Source organism: Haliaeetus albicilla, chromosome 1 (assembly GCF_947461875.1).
Source record: "Haliaeetus albicilla chromosome 1, bHalAlb1.1, whole genome shotgun sequence".
Lineage (NCBI taxonomy): Eukaryota > Metazoa > Chordata > Aves > Accipitriformes > Accipitridae > Haliaeetus > Haliaeetus albicilla.
Genome location: NC_091483.1, coordinates 19,465,053 through 19,485,525, shown reverse-complemented (window position 1 = coordinate 19,485,525; position 20,473 = coordinate 19,465,053). Strand labels below are relative to the sequence as shown.

General features: G+C 48.3%; 1 protein-coding gene across 2 annotated transcripts; it reads right to left on the bottom strand.

Annotated features, from left to right (window-relative positions):
* Positions 1-2,482: 2,482 nt before the first annotated feature.
* Positions 2,483-16,699, bottom strand: HPSE (heparanase). Of its 2 annotated transcripts, XM_069780866.1 has the most exons (12): positions 16,488-16,699; positions 14,628-14,773; positions 13,111-13,236; positions 12,548-12,721; positions 11,913-12,084; positions 11,242-11,289; positions 9,110-9,203; positions 8,386-8,492; positions 7,318-7,432; positions 5,333-5,451; positions 5,042-5,188; positions 2,483-4,324 (listed from the first exon to the last, which is right to left on the bottom strand). In XM_069780866.1, exons 1-12 carry the CDS (start codon positions 16,670-16,672, stop codon positions 4,165-4,167), a joined length of 1,593 nt encoding a protein of 530 aa, XP_069636967.1. In that variant the 5' UTR covers positions 16,673-16,699; the 3' UTR covers positions 2,483-4,164. The 2 variants fall into 2 exon arrangements, with proteins under 2 accessions (XP_069636967.1, XP_069636976.1); XM_069780875.1 differs by lacking the exon at positions 11,242-11,289.
* Positions 16,700-20,473: the final 3,774 nt, after the last annotated feature.

Genomic DNA, 20,473 nt, shown 5'->3' with positions numbered 1-20,473 from the left:
GGGTTAACTTTGTTCATGAAATCGAGAAGGGTGAAGAGACATATTGAGAGTTAACATATGCCTTGTGTAAATAACAAAAACTTGCTTAAGTGATGCGTGAAGGTCACGGGTCACAGGAGGAAAGCAATGGCTATAACTTACTAGATAAGGGGGGAGGAAAGCAATGGCTATAACTTACTAGATAAGGGGAAGGAAAGCAATGGCTATAACTTACTAGATAAGGAGAGGAAGGACAACAGCTGCAATTAACAAAGACTGTATTTCTCCACATCAAAAGACATTGTACATCAAAGGATACTCATCCTTGAGAAAATTTACCAAATCTACATAGTAACAGACCTGCACAAATGAGGAAAGAAGAAGCAGGACAAGGCGGAGACTTACAAGAAAGGGGGTACATGAAATGTATATAAGGAATGTAACGGTAACATAAAGTTGCGGGCCTGTGGCGGAGCATTGCCTCCCCGGCCGGCCAGCGCTGTTTTGCTCTCTTATCGCTTGCTAATAAATTCGATTTTTTTTATTCAATACAAATTGGCTCCTCCAATTTGTCACGAGCGTTTATAACAATCATCAAGACATACGTGTTCATGCATCAGCATATGTCTCATCTCCCAAACCTTTCCAGACTTGAGTTAATAAAAATTTATGATTTCATGTATGGCTTTTGGATCTCTGTCTTTATTCACTCAGTTCTCCCACCATCTTACGTGAATTATTGCATAAACTGGGGAGGGAGGGGAGCTTTGCACAGAGCCATAAAAATTTTGTCTTGCATGGTATGGTTTCAGTGATAAAATGTCCGCAGATGTGCTGCTGAAAGATTCCTTGGAGAATTCAGTGTCCCTGTTTCATTCCACACTTCCTTCAGCTTGAACGACTGACACACTGACAAAAACCAAGGGAAACCATTTTGAACTTTAATTTCCCTAAATGTTAACTACCAGGAGGAAGTAAAAAACCAATGCGATAGAGAAGTGACTTTCGCATCTTCCCATTCGCTGTTTTAATGAGCAGTACTCGATGGCAGTAAAAGGATTTGCACAGGACCATAAAAGAAACAGTTACTCAACTCTGATGGAGTGTAACTAATGTGACCTTGGCTCTGTTTCATGGTGACAAGGTCAGTCATCATGGGCTTTATTCAGGTACGGACCAGTGCCTAAGGTGTGTTTGACCAGTGCATCTTGGAGGGCAGCAAACAAGTCCCGGCAATACGCACCCACAGGCTTTCTGCCTGCTGTGTCTGTAGGAACTCCAATACTCTGATTTTCACCGAGTGGGTGCTCCTGTGCAGACGCTGTGGGCGGGGTTTTTTGGGTTGGTTTTTTTTTTTTTAATGTGTGATGTGGTGAGCAAACTCTGGACTTCCTGCAGACAATTTTTAAGGAGCTCATGAAAGTAAAGCAGAAAAGCAAACTTACTGTCACTAGATTTATATTCGTTATAAGGTGGCCTGGACCCTCTCTGAAAAAAATCTAGGGCATAGCACATTTCAGACTTTGAAAAATCACCAAAAGCTGTTAAGGCCCCACTGTCTTGTTTGAGTCAAATCTAAGTTGATGGTCAAATTGCCCTGATTCTAAGGAGATTATCAGTTTCTGTATTTTTGCATACATTAAATGATCCCCTGTACAAAGGTCTCATGACACAACTTACTCCACCTTCCAGGAACTGATTTACAGTAAATCCAAGGTGAGTAATCCAAGCTCCAGAATCAAAAATGCAAAAGTAAACTGGAACTTGTGCGAGAGAGAATCGTTGTTCCTGGTCTCAGATAAGTGTGTGTGTATGTGCATATATATTGACATTTAAGGTGGAGATGCCAAGGTTTACAACATTCACAGAGCACAAAAAGTCCTAGAGATAAGGTGCCTATGGGGCAGGAGTTGCTGGTGCAGATGGGTCCTGCAAGGGCAATGTTCACCTCTGGTTCTGACTGTACCTGTCTTGGCGTACTGGGATCTAGTATCTCGTTTCCTACGCTGCTCTCCCTCCTGCTTTCCTTGTACAGACCTAACAGTAGCTATCAGCTTAATATACACTTTGTAAAGAGAAGTCATCTGCATGTGTGTAGAGTTTTTTAAGTTGAAAGCAGGTATGTGAGCTGTAAATCACACCTCTCGCCACCCCACCATATGAAGAACCAGGCCTTGTGCTCAGAGAAGGAGACGTGGCTGGGAGGTGAAGCCAGAGCAACTGTCATTTGCACTCTTGCAACTGTCATTTGCACATCCAGACATCCCTGTACCCCTCCTAGTAGTTCCTGCATGCCAATCATCAGCCCACGTATTGTGTCTGAGTCAGTGGGGTGGAGGGCTTCTGAACTGGTCATCAACTACAGTTGAAACACACCAACCTGGCTATGATTTCTTTAATTTTTATTTACTTGGGTACTCTTGTTGAAAATCGTAAAAAGCGCAGATGATATATGACCAAAAGAAATGTAGGAGTCTTAAAAAAAAAAAAAAGGAAGATTGCCAAAAGCTGGTATAAATCACTTTAATTAAAATCTTCAAATACAAAAGTCACAAGCATTGGAATAAACAAAACTGTTAGAAAAGTTCTAAAAAGAAGCTACCAGCCAAACAATAACTTTCATGTCTTAGTTGTAACTTATATATTATTAACTATATGTTGACTGTATGTAAGACTTTCCACTCCATTTTATGCTCTGCGCTGTGGATGCAAACACTTCCTTGACACACTGAACTTAAATATAAGCTTTTTATTGTGCAGTTTTCCATCACAGCTTCAAAAGTACATCTGTTTTTTAAAGTCTTCGTCCCCCCCCCCCCCCCCATGTTGAAACCCCATGTAGCTGGTAGCATCCTTTTAAAGCTTAAAAAGGGAAATAGAGTGGTGTGGTGGTGACGTATTCCCCTACTGTGCTCAAAATATCATAAGGCGATGCAAATAAACATGTGTGGGAGACCACAGGTATTCTCTGAGGCATTTTGCTACGCTGCAGACTGGCAGCCTGCGTGCCAGCGGCAGACCGAACTGCATGCAGCAGGACCCGCGCAGGGACGACACGGCCAGGGAGAAAAGCCACCACCAACACAGATTTCTGGCCAAAATGGCTGTTTCCCCAGCGGGAGGGATGTCAGCCTGGCCTGGCAGGTTTGTCCCCAGGGTGCTCTAAGGCCCCTGATGTCCTTCTGGTGGTCGAGGGGTGGGTGGTTTGCTCAGTCTCTTTACTCTCCCGTTTCCTGGAGGACGGGAGGGACCTGAGCGAGTTAGGGAGTGTAAAGCAGAGCTCCACCTGCAGCTATAGGTTCAGGGAAGTCCTTTCCAGCTGAACCACCTGCAGGGTGGTGAAGGTTGAGGAGTCGTGAGCCCTAACCGTGCAGCCCACTGACACGGTGCTGGTGGCCTCCTCTCCTTCCCTCCTGGGGATGAAATGTGTGAGGGCAGAGGCAGACCACCCTGCAGGAACAGCCTGCATTTCCTGCGGCAAAAACTTGCCTTTGGAAAGCACGTGGCTGCAGCTCCATCTTGCGACTGAACTCTCCTAGCTTGGGAAAAATGTGCGGCGCTGCCCCAAATCCCATGGAGGACCTGGGTTCTCGGCAAGGTGTTTTCCCCTGCAGGGACCCCGACCTCACTTTGCTTTGTGGGTCCCAGCTTTCCACCCCGAAGTGCCCTCAGCAACCACAACCCCTCCTCAGGCTTCCCTGCACGATGCAGTAAAATCACAGCTGTACAGCTAAAATAAAACGCCCTGCTCATCCTCTCTGAAGGCAAGCTTTTGAAGGAACTGCTTTAAGAGCTACGCTTGCAGAAATGAGAGGGAGAGAGGAGTTTGCAGCTCCCAGCTGGCAGAACCACAAGTGCAGCATGAGAAGCTGATGCCTTTCTCTATGCCACGCACAGAGCTGCCTTGTGCTCGAGCGCAGCAACCCAGGCTGGACCGAGAGCAAAACCAGCCCCTGCCTGGGTTTGCCCTACCTGGATAATTCTCCCAGGAGCTTAACGAGCATCTGTCATGTACAAATTACCCAGCAGGATCTCATGTCTTCCCCAGCCCACAGGTTGTACCAGTGCTGCCACATTTGCATCCCTTGCCAGAATTAAAACTTGTGGTAGAAACGTGAATTTCTAGCATTAAATTTCCTACTAGCCAAGTGCTTTACATTTATCCTGTGCACGTGTATTAACCACTTAAATGCAAGCAATAGCTTTGGCATTTCTGATAACATAAAAGCTGTAAGAGAAGGCTGGAAGGCCAAGTACACTGCCAGGACCAAGGGGTTTTTCGGTAAGCTCTGGCAGCATTTTGTTATCCACCATCCGTAGCACATGGCCATTCAGCTCAATAGACCTGGAGAGGGACAGAGAGACTGTTTGAGCAGCTGTGCTCTGTTTGCCATCAAGCACAAACAGCTCTGGACCTGAGTGTAAACATAAACTCAGCCCAAAGCCAAACTAAACTTCCCTTCAGGGTTTGTGCGTGCACACACAGAGACCATCTGCTGCACTCCCTCTGCAAGGACTCCTTTAGAGTACCGGCACAAGCAAGTTGAAAAGTACATTTCTTACTCTTTTAGTGATGTTAACAGCAGAAGAGGCTTTGAAAAGTACCAATTTTGATTGGTTTTCCTCCTGCAAATATTAAGATACCTTCTATGCCCACAGAGCAGATCCTTCCCATGCTAATGCATTAGCGGTAACAATGAAAGAAACCGTACAAAGCCTGAACACATTGCTGTAGATCAGGAGCCAGCACTTGAGAAAGCAATATAGCTGTGCTTGTGCAAAAGAAAAAGGACTTTAGTAGCTGATCCAGAGCCCTGAAGCCTGCTAGGAAAAAGCTTCCCAATTAACATCAGACAAGTGTCCTTGTACCTTAGCAAGCTTTCAGCTTTAGATTTTAGGAGACCCGATTTAACAGAAATCAGACCTTTCTGAAAAAACCCCCAGATGACTGAATGGTAACCTCTTCCCCCTTGCCTTGCAAATTGAACAAGGTGAGGTTGTAGAGGCTATCTAACCCTACTCACAATCCTTTCTACAGAGACAGTAGGAATTGCATGCTTACCTGGAAAGTATATTCTCTTTCCCATGAGGCAGTAAGAGGTACTGATCCACGTGCTTACTCAGTAAGTAATTTGGTAGCTGCAAATGTTGGGTAATGTTGTAGAGGTTTAAGGCAAACAGAGTCACGTCCCCTTCTCTGTACTTTGGGCTGCCAAGGCAAGAGAAGATGATGGTTGGGATCAGGAGAGAAACAGGTTTCACAGAAACAACGTGTGTCCCAGATTGCTTTTGTTGGCCTGGGGGTGGCCACGGGCTCAGTTTCTGGGATATTTTGCCCTTTCTGGAGCCTTACTGGAGGGTGTTTGTGCAGTGGAGGTAGACACGGAGCTTCCTCTCGTCGGCTCCTGCCAGGCTGACCTGCAGCACCTTGGTACCCACCAGCTTCTTATAGAGCAGCGAGAGCCAGTAGTCCTGGGAGGCACAAAACCATGCGTAAGCACTTGTATACACGCCAGGTACTCCACACGGTGTTTAACATAACGTTCATTTTGTCAGTAATTTCAGGGGTTTTTCCCTCCCATAATTTTTTGCTTTACCAAGTTTTTCACCCTATCTATTTAAGTTCCCACAAACAGCATCGCTAAAGAGAAAACCCTGCCTCCAGGCTGCAGAGCCACTGTGTTTGCAAGGTACCTTAGAGTCATTTTCCCCCTCACATGCAAATCTCAGAGCTCTTTCTGTGGGGGAGAGACTGCATTTTGGAAAGCCCTTCTGCAGGGTACAGAGCACCTCAGGGCTGAATGCGCAGGGGATGAGTTGCCCTTCCTGCAGGAAAGCCTGTGCCCAATCCACAGGCGCAATGCTGGGAAGAAGCCCGTGACAACTTTTATGCCTTTCACTAGCATTGTGCTTTTGAACAGGTCTCAAGATTAATTTCTGAATGCCAGTCATGAGTAAACCCTCTTACACCCCACGACAATGCCTGAGAGCAAGGTTATGCCCAGTGCAGACTCATTTTTCCAGGTCTGCTTTTTCTTACATCTTGACAGCTACTTTTCCTCTGTGAAGTCCATGCCCATACCAAAGAGAGCACGTGGTCTGTGCAGATGTGTTTTGGGACGAGGAGGCTGCAGGCAGGCTGCATTGTACAGTATCACTTCTCTGAGTGCAGCCCCAGGGAAGGATGTGCTCCAGCTGACAGGTTTCAGAGAGCTTCTCCCAACTCATCTGTCTGTCTGTCTTTGAGGTTTTCCTAGAAGGAAAACTGTCGCGTTTCTCTCCTGACTCACCATGAGCCTGGGGAAGTGACTTTTCCTATCAGCCTGCATGCTCAGCCCCTCTGCAAGGACGTGCAGTCTTCTGACACTGCTGTGCTTCTTCATTTCCATGCTAACTAAAACTGTTGGACCTGGGTTTGGATTTCCCTCCCTCTAAAGCATTATTATCTTGATTGGCATCTGTACTGCCTGTAGGTGAGGAACAAAGCACATCCTTTCAGTCCAAATTATATCTATTTTAAATGAGGGAATAAAAAGCCCAAATCAACAAGCCTGACAATGCAGTTCCTGGCATAGGGACCAGCTGAAAAGGCAGGACAGAAAAACCCTGTATGCTGGGTTTCCTCTCAGATGGTCTCTATGAGCTTGTGAAAATCACAACATGGAAGCAGAAAAATGAGAGTAAAGCTAAAAAGAAAGAAGCTATCCTCTCACCCCAAGGTAAGTGCTACTAGCACAAAGAAACACGCTGTACATGCAAGAACAATGTATAGTTCAAATAATGATGTTTCATCACAGGAGAATGTTATTTCCTAATAAATCCAACTATACTAAATGCGTGTTTTCAGCTAATTATCCTTCAGTCACTACTGAAGGCTAAATATGCTCATAACCTAAGAAATGCTTGAGTCTTGACTTCATGTTGGTTTGGTTTTCACTTGGGCTATAATTTATTACAATACCATGTATCACTTCTGTTTAAAACCTATTCATCACTCAGCTGAGGAGTACTCAAACCAAAACAGTTCATCCAGAAAAGCCTTGTGAACTCCAGAAGTGCCTGCATACAAATCAGAGCATCATGTCCCAGAAATCAGTCTCTGCTGTGATGAAGACTAGCTGCATCCCTGCAGTTGCACTAAATACCTTGTATCTGTGCATATATAATACATGAACCCATAATGAAACATGAGCTAACTTTAGGTACAAGGATAATTGCAACCATCCTACAAAAAAAAGAGGCGCTTTTAAAATGGCTGACTTGTATCTCCACATCCAGTGTTGCCTGTGCAGAAATACATGCAGCATTCAGATGGTGTTAGTGGGGTTGCATACATACCGGCAAAGGCTCGAAGTTGGCATCCACTAGGTGATAGGTCCCTGCCCCGAAGAAAACCTGTCTCATCACCACGTCAATCCCCTGCCTGGCTGAAAGCCCGAGTTTGTCCAACCACCTGCCAAAAAATGAGGCAAACAACATGCAGGTGAAATCGCCAACCTCAACTGTACACTGTTGCCCCTCTCCAACCAGCTAAGGAAGTAGGAAAGCAAGAATTAGGGCATGAAGCTGACTTCCTTAAAATCACACAACTAATTTCAATTTGAGTCTTGCACTGACTACCTTAAAAAATAATTTCAGACCACCTCTGGAGGTCCAAGCTGGTGGGAGCAGTTCCTCCATTTCCCCGTTTGCAGGTGGTGGAAACCAGGAGCAGCAGCAGATGCTCCTGAACTGGCCGAGAGCCTGAAGGCTGAGAGAAATCATCACACCAGTGACAAGGGTGCCTGCTGTTACCAGGCTTTGAGTTGCTGACCCACCAGGCCCTGATGAAAAGGATCATCGTGCCTTATAGGAGTGAAAAAAATACATTGCAACCATGTTTTTTGTTAATTTTCAAAACATGAACCACACATTCCCATGCAAATTTTATCTCCCTGAATCTACAAACTGATAACAGTGCTAAGAAAAGCCTGAATTCTTTTATTTTGACAAAATGCTACAACTGGAGTCCTTGGGGAAAATTATTTTCATGACTAAATTTCCCTTTGGTTAGTTATTTCATGGTGGTCGAAGGATGACACTGGAAAAAGACACCCATCTCATAAATGACTTTCCATCCACACAAACGGACGGAGTTAGCATTGCAGATTCGAGGGCAGAAATACAACCTTCTCATGCTTCTCATCACCCATTTCCCACAGGAATCTGCTATTACCTGAGCCTACACTGAACCTCAGGCATGGGGGAAGCACATAGGGAGCGGTGGGAAGGTTGTGGTCCTCAACCCACCCATTGCCTGTGCTCCCCAAGAAGCCTGAGGGAGCTGCCTCTCCCATGGGGCATGTATGCAACTCCCTTCAGCTGGTAAAATGTGTAATTTTCCCACACCTGTGACAAGGTACTCACATAAAGCCAGCAACGTAAGTGTTGGACAGCCTGGGAGCTCCCCCTCCATAGGCAGAGCTCGTCTCTCCTAGCCAGACCTTCTTGTTGGGCACGGTCCCACCAACAATCTGGCCGGTGTGGCATAGGGAAGAAGAGAAAGAGACAACAGTTAAGTTTTTTTGACTACTGAAATAATGGGCAATCAAAGTTTTGTGCTTTAGCCAAATGCCTATGCATGACGTTTCTATTTAAGGGATAACACCAACTGAGCCGGGATGGCACAGAAATTTTGATCAAAAGGACTAGAAGCAGATTTATATCCCCCCCTCCAAAAAATCACATCTATGCATGTAGAACAAGGCAAACACCACTAAAAGCCAGGTCCTGTAACTATTCTCATGCTGAGTAGTGGTATACTCTAAGTTATGCTGTTCTCTGGATCTCAAAATACAAAGAAATTGGGGTGGAGGGTATGACCATAAATTACATCCCTGGGTAATGACTACATCGATAAATGAGAATGTTGTAGGTTTGTGATGTATCTGGCACCATGCTTGTTGCATGGCAAACTATTGGAACTCATTTATTATTAGTATTGTTAATTTTCTTTTCTAATTTACAATGATAGCAGCACCCAAGCTTTGAGAATCCCTGTTTATTGCTAGTGAGAAATTGTACTTTATTCCGGATTCTCTGCCAAACCCCTGGAAACTGAACACGGGAATGATTGAATAGAACAAGGCACCTCCAGGACTTCGCGTACAGCTGTGGCAAAGGTATCCAGCACTTCAGGGCTCAAGAAATCCTCCCTTGTTGCACTTCGTCCATTCACATAGTAACTGGAAATGGAAAAAAAATGCCACAGCCAAAATTAAGCCAAAATACCACCACTGGTACAAAACACCAACAAAAGTACCCAGTTGCTTGATACATTTATCCACAGCACTATTTTTCTGTCCAGTTCTTTTTCTTTTTTTGTTTTCCAAATGTGTAGGTATGTTGTTTGTATTTAAGGGACTATCAGGTATAAATACCTCAATGGAGGCAGGATATCATGGAAATTCTGATCAACAGAAGTAGTAGGGGTTTTTTGCATCTACTCATTTAGAATGAGGAAAACATCACTGAATAAGAGACAGCTTCTGGAAATTTTCTCTTGCTCAGGAGTCTGACACACCTATGTGATTACTTGCTTTACTGTATCAAACTATATATATTAAAAATATCAGATCCTAGCTTCTGTCCCGCTGTTGGAGTATTTCGGCTATCTGGAGGTTAATTGGATGGAGGCATCCCTGTGGGATAAAGGTTGCCCTCCACCATGAGCAGAAGAGCTTTTAAGTCTGGTTTGTCTGAACAAAGAACACGAAGTTGGGATCCCTGTGTTTTTTCCATTTCATCATGCTATCACTCAGTCCTAACAGAAGTAGCTGAAGTCTTCCAGCCACAAGAGGAAGCTAAAACCTGATAATCCTAAATTAGTAAAGAAAATAACACACGTCCATTTAAAGCAAAGGCAGCCACAGGGCAAGAACAGCCCAGGAAGGGGAGAGGATATGTTTTATGCCTTGCCAGCAGCTCAAAATACATAGATAAGTCATATATGTATACATATATATAATATAAGTTTGTGCATCTTTTCCTGCTGTTACCTGACTGCTGCACGTCACCGTGCCGCATTTGACTCCAGAAGGAAAACCACCTTCACATGGAAATCACTTTCAAATATGTGGAGTTCATGGCAGGTGCCCTGGGGCCAACTTACCCCACTGCCTGCCTGAGCACTTTAAAACTGCATCCCTAACCCACAGCACAGGAGCGAAGAGATGGGACTGTGCTGGTGCTGTTTGCATTGCGAGTGGGATCTGAGGGTGAATTACCCATGCACAGTCTGAATTGACTTGGAGAGCAAACATAAGGGAGCAGGAGAAGCTGCTAGCACTTCTCAATGAGTAAGGGTCAGCCAGACCTTCAGGGCTTTTAGTTTTTATCGAACAGAGATAAATAGAGAAAAAAGGCAGCATGTAACACATCAGCTAATAAGGCTTCTGCTGCATTTTTTACAAGGAGTTGGGTGCATTTGCCAGCAGGGTCATCTGTGACTCTCTGAATTTGCTTTTAGGGAGCGAAGCTTTCACTCAAGCAGATTCAGCCTTTCTAATGCCAAGGAGAGCACCAATGTCAGGGGTACTGACTCCGTTTCAAAGCCCAGCCACCAATGGGTTATTTAATACCTTAGGTTAAAAACATTCTGCTCTTGCAGAAGTTCAGCAGAGGCATCTCTGCTGAGTAAGTCTGAGGTACCTTCTTTCCCTTTTATATGACACCTTCTTCTTCCCATAGGAAAGTGCATTTTATTTGCAATGTTTTGCAGCTTGGGGCTTTGAGACAACCTGGACTGCTGCTCAGATCTCACTAGCTTTTGGTACATGTTGAAACACAGCATATGCAAAAAGGCTCAACTGCTGCAGAAACTCTCCTCGTGCGGGGGGAGAGCCGAGACCTATCCCCTCGTGCTCTTCTGAGAAATAAAGCTGCTGTGCCATCCCACTTCTGTTTTTCTCAGCACGCATATTTAGCAAGCAAAATGACGGTCTTGCAGACATTGCAATCCCCACTACTATACCTACGTTACAAACCCCTGCCACTGCTTTTGGGTCTCTGCACCAAGTAGCTTCTTTGGAGACCTTCTGCATTTCTGTAACATGCTCCCTCAATTCCTCTCTTATTCTGAGTAGAGGATTTTGCAGAGAGGTGCCCGAGGAACTGCTGAAAGGGGTATTTCACCCCTTACTTCCTGTTGAGATGTTAAAATTGACATTTTGTAAAGAAAACAGCCGATAAGCAGAGTGACGATGGTATCTGAGCAGTACTTACTGGTGCCACGTGACAGAGTCAATCACCTTCCCTCCCGATTTCAGGAAGCTGCAACCAGAGGGGATGTGGTGGAGAGCAGGGGATTAGTGGTACCGGTGAAGGGTTGTGGTCCCCATGAGTGAGCTGCCATGCACAGCCCTCCCCTCTCCCCCCATCTTTCGGTAGTGATGGTGAACTGCTTTGGGGCCACACTTGTGATGGCTTTTAAATGGGCTTTGGGCAGCCTGGCTGCCTCAGCAGGCTGCTGGGAGGACAAATTAATGCTTGTGTAAGATGTGGAGATTTCTAGTGCGAAAAGCCCTTGTTAACAGAGCACTAGAGACAGTGCTTAGTTGAGAGGTGTATGGATCACTGAAGTACTTCTAGCATCTTGGTTTCAACTGGCTGAGTATTTAAGCTTTGAGGTCCTGCATGCAGGTAAGATTTCAGTCATCCCCAGTCAAGGAAAAAAAAAAAATCCCATGTTTCTAATTTAAGGAAAAATGCAGGAAATTCGTTCTTAAATAGACTGGATGTATCCATTTGTACATCCTTACTATTGATTTGGAGCAGAAAATCCTTAAAACTCTGCCCAGATGCCTCCTCATGCCCCCTCCATCTGGGTGCAGACGAGCCACCGCTATCCACACCTGTCCACCCCAGGTGGTGCTGCCAGGGCCCCACACCCCTACCTTCTCAGCAGTCTCTGCGTGTGCTTTCGGGGCTGCCCGACATCGGGACCATAGAGCTTCGCGTTCCGGTAGAGCGTATAGTTACTCAGAAGCTGGCGTAAGTGAATAAAATCTTGCCCCAGCTGGAAGCCGTCAATGTAGATGCCAGATTTCTTCCTGAAGCTATTGGGCTCTGGGGAAGACACATGTGCATCAGCATCCTGCTCTGGTTTTGGGGCACAAAATAGGGCAGCTCATTCCTCTTGGGGAGTAGCAGTGCCCTATGGCTTCACACGATCTGGCACAGTACGGGTGAGATATTTGAAGGCGACGAGCATGAACCTGAAAGCCTGGGTGATGCAGCCTGCTGCTCTCCAGCACTCTGTCCCAGCCAGTCCCCATAGGTGACGTCCTGCATCTTGTGAGGCATTGTTCACCTCATCTCAGAGCCACAGTAGAAGCGGCAATATCGTCTCAATTAGCTCATTTGTTGGACCTTCTGTGAAATCCCTCCTTGCAGATTAAGACCTTAATGCTTTCCAATAAAACATCACCTTGCCTTTAGGGGCCATCATCCAAAACATGCAAAATTACCAGCCCATAAGTACCTTTCCAGGTGACCACTGGCCTGGCCCACAAGCGGGCTTTGCACTTACCATTCCCGAGTTCCCAGGAGATGTTGTACCTCTGCGAGGCACAGTAGTCCAGCAGCACCCGGGCATTCGAGCTGTCCCACTGCAAGCCATCTTTCCGCAGCAAGGCATTGAGCCCAAAGATCAGGTGAAACCCTGAGCATTTTGCAAAGCTGTAGAGAATATCCAGTGTATTTCCTGCACGGAGCAGAAAGGGAGGATGTTTACCTCAAGGTTACAGCATGCTAGTTGTGCTCTGGCCAAGCGACAATCTGTACTGCCTGTATTTATTTAGCCTGGTGCTGCAGATGTGCCAAGCTCTCCCAGCCAGACAAAAGAGTCCAGACCTTACTACACACCATCCTGCAAGGTGTTGATATCCTCCCAACTCCTGCAGCAGCTGAATACCACTAAATATGAGGTGGTAGACAGTAGAAAAAGATTTCTATGAATATTTTTCTAAGTGGGTGAAATGTTTCTTTTTTAGTGGTTACAGCTCCTAACAGCCTACGACCCTTTTACTACAGGGCAGGGATCTGCAGCCCCCTGGTTATAAACCCTAGCAGAAAAATCCATCAAACTCTTACTTGTAATGGTGGTGTTTTTGTGCTTTTTCCAGTTATGCTCTGCAAGAATCAGCTTCTCCTGGCTGGGCCACTGGGCCAGCAGCAGCTTCTCAACAGCAGCAAATGCAGGCCTTGAGCCACAAGCCTCTGTAGGGCAGAAGGTTGATAGCAATTAAGTCCTCGTCTTCGCAGTCAGGGTCCAGCATACAAAGGGCTGCATCCCTCAGGAGGAAGCACAACTGCTTGGTGCCAGGCTGAGAGCCTGTCATGCACTTCTGTGAAATGCACCCCTACTTTTGCAATATTAACCACATAGAAAAAGAGGGCTGGCGTGATGCATAAATGTATATATTATATATATATAATGTATATTTCCCAATTTAAGGTGATGGAGATTGGGGGGGTGGGGGAAGACTGAGCTGTGCTTCTGGAGGCTGATATCATGGTGGTCACACCCCAACAAACTATTTTAGCTGGAGCACCATCCGGAAACCCTCGTTCCAGCGAGCTGACAAAGCACAGGCTGCAACACCCGAGGAGCAGATAAGCCACCCCAGCATGCAGCGGTTCGGCAGGGTTCCTGGCCTGCCTTGCTGTGGGCAGATACAGGGCAATGCTCCCCACGCTGCCCATCTCATGCAGGGAAAAGCTCTGACTGCCCCACGTGGCTCCAACAGCAATGCTGGCAGGAGTTGTAAGACACTTTTTCTTCAAAGCTCATGTTTTTTCTCCGCATGCAAACCAGGAACAAGCCTTAACGAGACATGAAGGCATGAGCCAGAGTCACAGTTACCCAGAGACGAGGAGGCCACTCAGCAAAGTGGTACAGGGGGAAAAGTACCACTTGACTTCAAAACTGAGTATCACCAGTTGTACAGTGATGTACAATTGCACCGTTGTGCTATGTACCACAGGAACAGATGGGAATTTTTTTCATCTGAAACACCTCTAGAAGGGTTTATGTGCTTTTGCTGAGTTAAAGGAAGAAATGGACTTTAATGCAGTGGGAAACCTCACGCACCAGGACCAAGCTCAAGCAGTTAGCAGTGGTCTGGTGGGTTTGCACTTACCACGTCGAAGCAAGAGGAGGGCAAGGCTGTGCCCCCAGCCTAGCTCTGGCTTTGGCCAAGATAAAGAAAACAGACACTCTGTTCTCATCACATTATTTCTTTCATCTCTTACTTAATTTTCATAAAGAAACCACAACTTTTGAGCTGACCTTGACTGCCTCCCAGGCAGCAGGGGGAGCTCCTGAGGCTGCTGTGAGGAGCACAAGGCAGCAAAGGGAGAGTCCCAGCAGGTACTGGGGTGGACTTGAGGTTCCCCGCGCCTTTCCTCCGTTTCTCATGGCTGGCACAGCTCCTCCCACACACTGTGCTGAAGGTCTACAGATCTCTTCTCCATGGAGGAGAGCAATGCTGACTCTGTGGAAGACCCCCAGTACCGCCACCATGCCCTTGTGGCATCCCTAGCCTGCATTAAAGCCACCTCCTAAACCCAGGATAGTTTTGAGCCTAACACATTGATGCCCGTTTTACCTTGCTGGGCCTGAAGTTCCCAGAGAATTTTTTCTTCCAAAGTTGAATCCTTGTTGGGATCAAAGATGAGAAAATCTGTCTCGGTGCCGCCAAACCTCAGGAAGCCTGGGGACAGGGCCGTCGCCAGGGCACGCAGTTTGGGATTGCTGAGGAAGGGATGTCAAGAAACAGAAGAAACGTTACACTCATGCAGACTATGGCAATTGCTCGGAGAGATGTGCTGCATTAGGTGACCTGGGGCTACCCAATAGCCTCAGGGCACTCCTGTCCCCTCACTGGATCTGCGCCCCAGCCTTCTGCACCATGCAACAGAGACGCTGCCAGCCGAGTGGGCCAGGAGAGCAACAGCAAGGCAGCGAGGGGGAGACGTGCCCCAGGGAACACTCTCATGGACAGGGAGTCAGATCCTGGGGGCAAAGTAAGGCAATACTTCAAAACAGGTATTTTTTTTGTCCTAAGCACCCTTCTCCCCTAGATTTTTTGGTTTTGTTCATACAGAACTAATATACCAGTGCTGTGAGAAGGAACTTTACACCTTCAGCCCCAATTTCCATCAATGACAGCCAAAGCAATTGCTTTTGTACCCAAGTGAGATTAAGAGTCCACGCTGGGACAAGCGTTAGCTTTAGCAAAGCAGGTTTATAAAATAACATAAGCTCTGCCTCTGCAACTTGCGCACACCATGTGCAGGATGTGCAACATCGACATCCGGCCTTTGCCGAGGGAAACCGCAAGGCATCGGAGGATGCTGGGCGCAGAAGCACTATCTGCTCAGTGGTGACACACAGCAGATTAGAGGCCACCAAGTACTTCCCACTCCTTGTGGTGGTGGGGCCAGCCCCAGACTGAACCCCAAGGTGTGTGGTGGGGGCTGGAAGTTGGAGACTTGAGCACTTTCCAATAAAGCTAGTGTCACCTTTCTCCTCACCAAGGTGAGGAGAAAAAGATGAAAGTGGTGGGAGGAGGGAAATCAGGACTGGAGAAATACCATGGGGCTGAAAAACGGGATCAGACAGATGAAAAGGAAATAACTAAGATAGCTTCCAAAAAAGGTAGAATCAAAAGGAACAGAGTACAACAAAAATAGCGAAAAAGCAGGGAAGAAAAGGCAAGAGAGAGTTCAGAGCCGAAAGAACAGGCAGGGAACACCATCACTTGGCAGCCCAGAGTTGTTCAGTGTTACCCAAGGTGGAAAAAAGGCTTCATTTTTAGGATCTCTCGATTCAGCTTTGATGGTAACAGACCTTCCTCAGCGTTTAGTTGACTTTATGTTGACAGCACTCTGCCAAATGTCTGCAAAGCTGCTCGAGGACTCTGATGATTTTTACCTCGTGGAGCAGCAGGGCTAGCAGCCCCCAGCCCTGCCTCAAGAAACCCCTCTGCTCGGCAGTTTCCTTCTTTTTTTCTGCTCGCAGAGCAGCTCCTCTCCCAGATTTATCCCCGTGCTGCTTCCAGGGAGCACCACCCGAGCTGCGCCCTCCCTCCATCCACCCAGCCCTGCCACTCACTCCCGAGCACCAGCGAAACGGCGCAGCTCGCACCCACGGCAGGTACCGCCTTGCTGCCCCGGGGGGATGAAATTGGTGAATCCCGAAGCAGAGGGAATCCAGCAGCCTCCCCGGGCCCCAGCTCCAGGGATGGGGTCTCTCCGTTCCCCCTAGCCCGCTCCCCCGCCCTGCCCCCCGGAGCACGCCGGGCAGCAGCGCCTTCGCCGGCTCCCCGCCGGGATGCCCGGACTCCCCTCCCCGCGGCTGCGGACCTGTCTGCCTGCCGGGGAACTCTCCCCGCCGCTCCGGGGCACCCTTCCGCCCCCTCCCGGGCCCTTTTCCCTTCGCCTAAAAGGGGAGGTGGGCGGCTCACCTGAGCAAGGCGACGTAGCGCGGGTCCCGGGCCAGGCTGGCGTCCAGGGTGAGGGAGAGGAAAGCGGGGCTCACCTCCCCGCGGGGGCTGCCCCGCAGGCCCATCCGCAGCATCGCCGCCCGCCGCCCCTCCGCTAGCGGCGGCAGTAGCAGCAGAAGCAGCGGCAGCAGCGGCGGCGGCGGCATCCTCGGCTGCCGGCCCGCCGCGCCGCCGGCGGCACCACCCCCGCGGAGGGCGGGCCCGGCCCGGCCCGGGGGTGCAGCCCTCCGCTTCCCTGCGGGAAGGGCAGGCGTGTCGTGAGCAGCCGGCGCCGAGAGCCTCCTTGCTCTGCGAAAGGGCCTTCGGGCTGCCATAGCATCTCCGTAGCGCAGCCCTGCTCTTCGAGCCTCGCCACCCTGCGGTGGCTGAAATCAGCGCTGAGGCACCTGGAGGTGCTCTCCCGACGGCCCCAACCGCTACAAAACGAACCTGGGTTTCAAGCCGGCTCCTCGCCTGCTCAGACCTTTCCAGCACCGCAGCATGCTGCGGCTGGCCAGCCAACTTCTACAGCTTTCTGCCTTGCCCATGCCACCCCCGGGGCAGCTGCGTGCAAAGCCAGCAGGCTGGAAAATCGCTCCGCGTTGAACCCCCGCCACCGCTGCTGCTCGAGGGGCGAGATGTCCACCTGACATCCCACCGTGGGCCTCCACTGCAGGAAAACGGAGTCACAGCAGCACGCAGCGAGCCCGTGACCAGTGCCGCTCGGCAAGCCTGCGGCTTCGGGCTGAAACCCACCTTCCCCATGCTGCGACACTGTTGCAACAAGGGCATTTGTTTAATTACAGGCAACAGGCAGCTTGGAGTTGCTGTTACAAGAGTCAAGCGTGCTCTGGGTCTGCCCCCAGCGTGCTCCCTGCAGAGACCAGCCTGTGCTGAAACTCCTTCTTCTTTGGCAACAGGTAGCCTTGCCAGGGAGCCCTCTTGGGTAACAGCCAGCTGCACCCATTGGGCAGGTATTGCTTAACATGCACACTTACCGAAACATTTGCAGAGTTTTTAAACGATGACACTTAACATCACCATTACATTTCCCATCTGCATCAGTTCATCCTGCAGCATCCACGTTTCTTACTAAGTTTGGTTTCGGAACAGTTGCCTGCTGGAACACACTGCAAATTGTTCAGTTCTTATCTGTTATTACTTGGGTGCAGCATTTCCCATGCTCACTGAAGTGGGGGCATTAATCAGCGTGGCTCAAGGGTTTGCCTGCCTGGCCCTTCCTGTTCCTGCTTGCTCTACATTTTTATACTATTAAGTAACTCGCCACCAGAACGAGAAGAACTAGACCAAATTAACTCTGTTTTTGATAAACACATCCATAGCTCTGCCAGAAAGGAAACATCAGTGACACTCCTGACTGCCTCAGTATCTTTGTCAGTGTAACGCTTCCTGCTTCAGGGGGTACACCACCAATTATATGCCTATGCCTGCAGGAAAGGCTGGGGTAACTATCTGCCAGAGGAGTAATTAATCTATCAGCAGATGACTGGAATACCACACAAACTACCCAGCCCCACGAGTGAACCCAGGGTTTAAGAATGCAGCTCAATGCATGACAAATCATTGCTGCAAACCAGGGTAAGGTCATTACTAAGGTACAGAAACTGCTATTAGCCCTCAGGTGAGACGCAGCCTGCACACGATTTATCTCTGTTGGAATTCACTACTTCGCCCTTCATTTCCTCAACGTGCTCCTTTGGAGAGAGGCACTTTGTGTCATTTGCCACTATGCTGTATTTCTCACAGCAGAGGCACAAAGGTATGTATTTCAAATGGTCAATGCTATGTTTTGGATTCAATCACTGTGTGCAGATGTGGGTACGAAAGGTCTAGCACATGTTATGTTTTAGCAGCCTGCAAAACCTTGTAGTTTGAACATAATGCCTTCCAGCATTACTACCTGGAAGAGCAACAGGTATTAAATGGGAATCAGTAGCTTTTGCCTAGGCATTTTTCACATTGTATTATACCCATTTTAAAATATTGTAAAGTAGGGGAGATCAATACAGAGGTATTTGGACTTTCATAGAAATTAGGGCAGAATTTGAGTGATGCCCTGTGAGCTACAAGGGGAAGGCATGAGAATGAGGACTAGGCTTAAACCCACTTGCGTGTTGTTTGAAGTCAGCTCCATACCAGCAACCCATCCCGCTTCCTCACACCACAGAAAGCCTAGCCCCTGCCTTGTGGTATTCAAATGCTTTCGTCATGCAGCTCCTATCAGGCAGTTCTGCTTTTCCCACACCAGTGATGCCTTTAGCAGAAGCACTGTGCCGACTAGGTTTTTACAACTAGGAAGAACTGAAAATAAAACTTTCCAGGAATTTCAACTGTCCAACAGCAGCAGCACTATGCTATTGCCAACAGTGACCCCACTGCTGTTCCTGGGCAAGAACCAAGAACTGATATATATATCTATATCTCAGTGCTTTACCTGCGTGTATGTCGTGGTTTAAGCCCACCCGGTAACAAAGCACTGCACAGCTGCTCGCTCACTCCCCACCCACCTCCCCCCAGCCACGATGGGATGAGGAGAAAATATAAAGGCAGGCTCGTGGGTCGAGATAAGGACTGCGAGGGATCACTCACCACTTATGGTCACAGGCAAGAGACAGGCTCAACTTGGGGAAGAAACAAAATCAATTTAATTTACTAAAAATCAAAACAAAGCAAGGATATTAGGAAGTAAAAACCAAACCTTAGAACAACCTTCCCCCACCCCTCCCTCCTTCCCAGGTTCAGCTCCACTCCCAGTTCTCTCCAACTCCTCCCCCCAGCAGCGCAGGGAGATGGGGAACAGGGGTTGGGGTCAGCTCCCCACATCTTGTCTCTGCCGCTCCTTCCTCCTCAGGGGGAGGACTCCTCACTCTTCCCCTGCTCCACCATGGGGTCCCTCCCACAGGAGACGGTCCTTCATGAACTTCTCCAAGGCGAGTCCTTCCCACAGGCTGCAGTTCCTCACAAACTTCCCTGGCGTGGGTCCTTTCCACAGGCCGATCTTCAGTCACAGACTGCTCAGCACAGGCTTTCCCATGGAGTCACGGCCATTGTCGGGGGCATCCGCTCCCCCGCTCCCCTCCATGGGCTGGGGGGGGACAACCTGCCATCTCACCATGGGCTGCAGGGGCATCCAACTCCTCCCCCACTCCTCATCCCCCTCCTTCACTGACCTCGGTATCTGCAGAGGTGTTCCTCACATTCCAGTCCCGCTACTCACTGCAGGTTCCCCTTCTTAAATCTGTTCTCCCAGAGGCTCTACCACCGTCACTGTTTGGGTCGGCCTGGGCCAGAGGTGGGTCCGACTTGGAGCTGGGAAAGCTTCTAGCAGCTTCTCACAGGATCCACCCCTGTGGCCCCCTTCCCCCACCACCAAAAAACCCCGCACCACACAAACCCATAACAGTGTATTAAGAGAATGCAGAAGGGAAGACTTGTCTGTACAAAAGGCAAACAATTCTTGTGACATAGCAGTGTTTGGGTGGATGAACAGAACTGACCTGTGTCAGAGTAGCACTTGATCTATGTTTCTATATAAGAAGCCTCAGGAAGATGACACTAAGACTAAGCTGATGCCAAGAAAGCCTGGAAACTGTAAAAACACAGAGAGATGCTTATCGAGGTGTTTTTGTAAGCTATCCTTACTCCCTGCCGCCAAAACCCCAGCCACCCGTTGTCCTGACACAGCACACAGCTCTCAGCTAGTTTTATTTCTGAATCCAGCTGGTTATGAGAATCTCAGATGGCACACACTCTGTTTATTCAGAGATGGAAACAACACTTTAGGTCTAGTTTTTAGCAGCTCTCTTTAAAGTGCACACAGCTTTACAGATACTGCTAGAAGACTTTGTTTCCACTGAGCCTGCAGCTGACAAATTCACATACCATGGGAGCTGCTGAGCTCCAGCACACCAAACAGAGCACTGCAAAATCACTCAGCCTCCCTTCTA

Coding starts and splice junctions, on each gene's coding strand:
- HPSE (XM_069780866.1), bottom strand. CDS start 16,672: ATGCCGCCGCCGCCGCTGCTGCCGCTGCTTCTGCTGCTACTGCCGCCG. Junction 14,774..16,487: donor CGCTACGTCGCCTTGCTCAG/GTGAGCCGCCCA, acceptor TCCCTTCCTCAG/CAATCCCAAACTGCGTGCCC. Junction 13,237..14,627: donor GGAACTTCAGGCCCAGCAAG/GTAAAACGGGCA, acceptor TCTGCCCTACAG/AGGCTTGTGGCTCAAGGCCT.